Raw genomic sequence first — 5,047 nt, forward strand, 5'->3', positions numbered from 1 at the left:
ATCTTGAATTGAATACATTACTCTGATCATGATTGAAAATAGTTATTTCACAATACAATTAATTTTTATATAACTATACGTAATTAAAAAATATTTTTTAATGGATTTAGATTTTGAAGAAAAATAAAATATATTTTTTAAATTGAAGTCCCCATTCCTTATTTATAATCTTTTTTTTTATGAAAAAGATCTTCTTTATTAACAACATTATTTTTTAATAAATGTCAAAATAATTAAAATAAATATTCATAACAATCTCAATACTTTTAAGAACGGAAAAAATTATTTCTTGGGGAAAAACTTTCATTTCCTTATTGTTTTTTTCTTAAAAAAACATGCCGTTTTAGGAGCATATTTTTTTAAAATAATAACTTATTAAGTAATATTCTAAAACATGTGGGGAAAGCACTCTAGCTTTCCCCATTCATCAGTTATTGAAAGCCTCTCTCTTTTTTTGTTTTTCTCTTTTTTTATTTATTGTTTTTTTTTCTTTTTTCTTTGTGTTTTTTTTTCTTTTAATGAATTTTCTTTTGTTTAATTTAGTTTGTTAATGTGAAAAAATTTTTTATTTAATTATCAAACTTTCATGACACAGATCTCGGGTTTGATAGGTTAACTTGATTTGACGAGTTAACCCAAAAACTTTTTTTTAATCAATTTTTTTTGTTTAATTTAGTTTATTAATTTTTTTCGTTTAAACTGTTGATTTTTTTCTATTTAGTTATCAAACTTTCATGACGCGAATCCCAGGTTTGACGGGTTAACTCAGTTTCCTCATTAGTAACAGGCTTATGTCTTTTGTTTGTTTTTATTTTTGTTTTTTTTCTTTTTTAATTAATTTTTTTTTTTTTAATTTAGGTTGTTAATGTTCAATTTTTTTTCTATTTAGTTATCAAACTTTCATGGCACGGATCCCGAGTTCGACAAGTAACCTGGTTGACGGGTTAGCCCAGTCAATTTTGGGATAACCCGTCAATTTTTTATATATATTTAGTTATCAAACTTTCACGATATGAATCCAAGGTTTGACGGGTTAACCTGATTTCAAGGGTTAACCCAGTTAATTTAATTTTTTTTTTCTTTTTCTTCATTAGTTTTTTCTTTTTCTATTGGTTTTTATTTATTTATTTAATTATCATACTTTTATGACACGATCTTGTAGCCAGACCTGCATCCAAGGCTATTGGGTCTAGTATTATAGCTAGACATACTAGGTCATGCAAGTTTAATGTTATTATTAATATTACTTTTGGGTCAGACGTTACAGCAAAACTCAAGATTCTTGGATATAGCTTTGCAGAAAGACCTAAAACTTTTAGATCTTAGTTTTTTTATATATTTTTTATACAAAAAAAATTAACCCGCAGCATCGCGCAGGTCATTTAACTAGTTCTAATCTAAAGAGCAAGTTTCAAAAAAAAAAAAAAAAAACTCATGTATTCATTGAATATTCATATACAATTTTATTTTACATTATTGTGCATATTACACTCATATATAATTATTAACAAAGTTATTACAAATATAGCTATAAAAAGCTATCATTTTATTTAAAAAATACGGCATAATCAGAATTTTTTAAATATCATTGTAAAGAATAATTTAAAGCAATTTTTTAAATTATATATATATAAAAGTATTTCTTGACTTAGAAGGTCAGGCTAGCATGACATTTTTTCTTTTACATTAATCGGAAGACTAAAAAAAAGGAAGAGTTATGTAAAAAACAAAAAAAAACTTTAAGAATTCATCGATAACATTCCTACTGCTGAACCAACTGTCATAACTACTATTACTCTCTAATAAATTGATTTTTTATTCTTTCAAGATATGATCAATGTTTCTTGATTATATTATGTATTCACAATTAATAACTCGGTATTAATTAATTTATATAAATATCAATCTATTAACTAGCAGATCTCTTGTATGGCAATACTTAATCTTTATACTTTGAAAAGGTCAAATCTTTTTAACATCTTCAGGATAAGATGTCAAATACAACTTCATCAGTTCAAATAATATCTTATTATTATAAGATAAGATCAAAATAACTTCATCTGTTCAAATCAGCATGGTAATACAGATGTAATGCTTCATTAATCAAGAATAAATCTTTCTATGAATGGATTTTATGTATGATATCCACATGATTAAGGAACTAAGTGACTGTTATTGTCTTCTTGAGGCGAATTCCCTTCTAGCAGGCATCATTATGAATTCATTAATTAAGATCATAACAACTTTCGGAATGCGTAAATGCAAATTTTATTGGAATTATATTGTACAAGGCAATGAAAAGACAGTAAATATGTCTTTCAATTGTTGTTACAGTCACAATATCTTATTTCTGACTGCTTATTAGACAATCGTCTTCTCCATCAGAAGCTGGGCAGGCATGGTTGATATCGTAAGCATCAGAATCATCAAGCTTCAGCTTAGCTAGTTCGCTGATATCATATGGATAGGCGTCCTTTGGTGACTGACGTTTATATGCTCTTTTTCCAAAGGCCCAAGCTTTAGCTTCAGTAAAATGGCCTCCGTCCCAGTACACATAGTCACTCCTGTTGCTACATGGGAAGGAGAGAGATTTACATGGGACAGAACCAGACTCTACCTCGCAACAGCTCTTACGGGTATGTGTAAAACCTGCAAGCAAGAAAAAATAATTTTGGTACCACAAAAAAGTCGTCTTCAACCGTGAGAGAAAGAGAGCAAGCGGGGGAGGGGATTCGTACCTGTATTTGTCTGATCATCAGAATCAATTTCGTAAGAGTTTATGTAGGTAAACACAGCATCAGAATGCCTATTATTAAGTTTTCTGAGCAGTTTTTGAAGCTTGTCGTTGAAAATTTGAACATCATCATTGAGCTTGTATGCACATGAAGATGCATCTAGTTCATTGGGATTTTTTTGGATGTTGTACGGCATACATCCTACCCGAATAAGTCCGAACACAGCTATCTTTCTTGCTCCTGAGCAATACAGTTTCTGGCAGCAAGGGGAAAAAAAAACACAGAATGAAGTGGGGCTCTTTGTTAGTTTCCAATCGCGTCAAACATTAATTGTTGTTTTACAAGAGACATTATTAATGTTTTTGGGAGTGTGGTAGCTGTTGCTTTTCAAATAGTTTTTCGTGTCGAAAAGTATGCCAATAATGTTTTTTTATTTTTTAAAAATCATTTTTGATATCAGCATATCAAAACGATCTAGAAAATGCAAACCGAACTCAATTTTAGTAAAAAAAAAAAAATTAAAATTATGCAAAAAGCCGTTTGGACCGCAGTACCAAACGGCCCTTTAAGTAGGGCTAACCTCCAGCTGAGTTTCGTAAGTTTCGATGAGAAGTTGAGCATATTCTTCAGGATTATATAGCTGGCTGCTATCGTAGCCGTCCAAGAAATAATTGTTGAGGTAGTCGTTATGACCCATATCAGACACGTAGATGCATTGGCTCAAGTACTTCCTAGCAACTTCCTCGCTTCCCAAGATCTTGGCAATTCGTGAAACCGTGATATTGTGAATATATAACTGAATATTCATGGTAAATAGTTCTCCCTTCACATACACAAAAGAATCATATGAATAGTTAGCGTTGCCAAAGCATACAAGATTCATAGTACTGAATAGTATAAGGTTTTAGTTATGAGAGGCATATGATCAGCAATCACCGTAAGATGGCCAGTTAAATCAAGGATGCCAGCTCCATTCGATCCATAATTTACACCATCCAGAAAATTGGTGCAACTTCCAAAGTCCGAAATGTAACTGTCGAAACCTAATTGTTCAGCTGAAACAAAAAACTATCTAGTGAGAACATATTTATTTTCCATTAAAGACAACTAAAACACTGTATTTAATTTGTAATACAAGGGAGGAGAGCGAGCTGCGGACCAATGGTGTCAGCTACGTTGAGACCGTTGCTGCACCTTCCTGAAGCCCCAGTAGCAAAGTCTATCCCATAAGGAAGGTAATTGACTTTAGCTGGAGTGTTAAGGTAGTTATTGTTCCCGTTATCAAAGAGGGAATCTCCGAAGACGAAGTAGCAAGGAACTTGAGGTACGGCCTTTCCATGAGTCCAGTGTTGCCAGCTTGACACCAGCAACACCGCAGACAGCACCCACAATGCCTCAAGCCCACTTTCCATGGACAAATAAAATGAAAGAAGGAAACAAACACAGTAAATATAGAAAGAAGGAGGAAGTGCGTAGCTAGCTAGGGAAGAGTGCTTTGAAGGAGAACGAACCATGCCTGTTTATAGAGTGGAGATCAAGCTATCCAGTGCATCTTGCAAGCGTGTTCTGTTGTAAGCCACTTGTTTTTTTCAATCTAATTAGTTTACAAGTGCCTTATAGATCTGATAGTAAGTATCATGTCTCCTTGAGTCTTGTCACTTACAGTGTTTCTTCCCCTTTATTTTTTGGAGTTTGCTTTCTCCTTCAAATTGATCAAGTATCTCTTTATTTATGTCTTGTTTGTTTTCAGGAATTCATTTTCATGGAAACCACTTTCCCCACTTTCCCATGTTTTGTAAGCATTTGAAAAATTAGTCAAAGAAAACTCAATTTCAGTCAACAGAAAAATTAAAACTTTAGAGGAGGAAAGTGTTTTCCTTTCTTTATTCTAAGGAAAACACTTTCCTTTTCTTTATTAACAAAAATTGTTCTGTGTCTCAAAAAACCAAATCCTAAAATAACTCTCTCCCAAATAATTTACGCAGATCAACTGCAAGCATCTCATCTTCCAGGTAACTTTTTTTTCTCAAATATCTTTTTAATTATCTTGTTTTCATCCTCTTTATTTTTAATTTGTTGTTATTATTATGGCATACAGGTAATTTGTTGCTATCACAGCGAAGAATTTGTTGAAAGGGCTGTAATTTCTTGGCGTGCTCTGAGGAAAACACAACATCTTTCGCCATTGTTGCTATCACAGCGAAGAATTAACAGAGTCACAGCAAACCGAAACCCATGGGAAGGCAACCCATTCAACCATAGCAAACCGAAAGTGCCCTTCAGGCCCGTTTCCTTCCCAATCTCTTCGCCAG

The 5,047-nt window shown here is 32.3% G+C and overlaps 1 protein-coding gene across 1 annotated transcript; it reads right to left on the minus strand.

The window, feature by feature from the left end:
* Positions 1-2,183: 2,183 nt before the first annotated feature.
* LOC118030910 (GDSL esterase/lipase At5g45670) lies at positions 2,184-4,162 on the minus strand. Its single transcript, XM_035035184.2, has 5 exons — positions 3,895-4,162; positions 3,672-3,790; positions 3,316-3,558; positions 2,739-2,991; positions 2,184-2,649 (listed from the first exon to the last, which is right to left on the minus strand). The coding sequence occupies exons 1-5, from the start codon at positions 4,145-4,147 to the stop codon at positions 2,345-2,347; spliced, it is 1,173 nt and encodes a 390-aa protein (XP_034891075.2). The 5' UTR covers positions 4,148-4,162; the 3' UTR covers positions 2,184-2,344.
* Positions 4,163-5,047: the final 885 nt, after the last annotated feature.

Source organism: Populus alba, chromosome 18 (assembly GCF_005239225.2).
Source record: "Populus alba chromosome 18, ASM523922v2, whole genome shotgun sequence".
Lineage (NCBI taxonomy): Eukaryota > Viridiplantae > Streptophyta > Magnoliopsida > Malpighiales > Salicaceae > Populus > Populus alba.

What these genes read in the sequence shown, in the direction of transcription:
- LOC118030910 (XM_035035184.2), bottom strand. Translation starts at nt 4,147, where the DNA reads ATGGAAAGTGGGCTTGAGGCATTGTGGGTGCTGTCTGCGGTGTTGCTG. An exon ending in CAACGTAGCTGACACCATTG is followed by an intron (nt 3,791 to 3,894) that starts GTCCGCAGCTCG and finishes TTTTTGTTTCAG; the next exon opens with CTGAACAATTAGGTTTCGAC. An exon ending in ATTTAACTGGCCATCTTACG is followed by an intron (nt 3,559 to 3,671) that starts GTGATTGCTGAT and finishes GTGTATGTGAAG; the next exon opens with GGAGAACTATTTACCATGAA.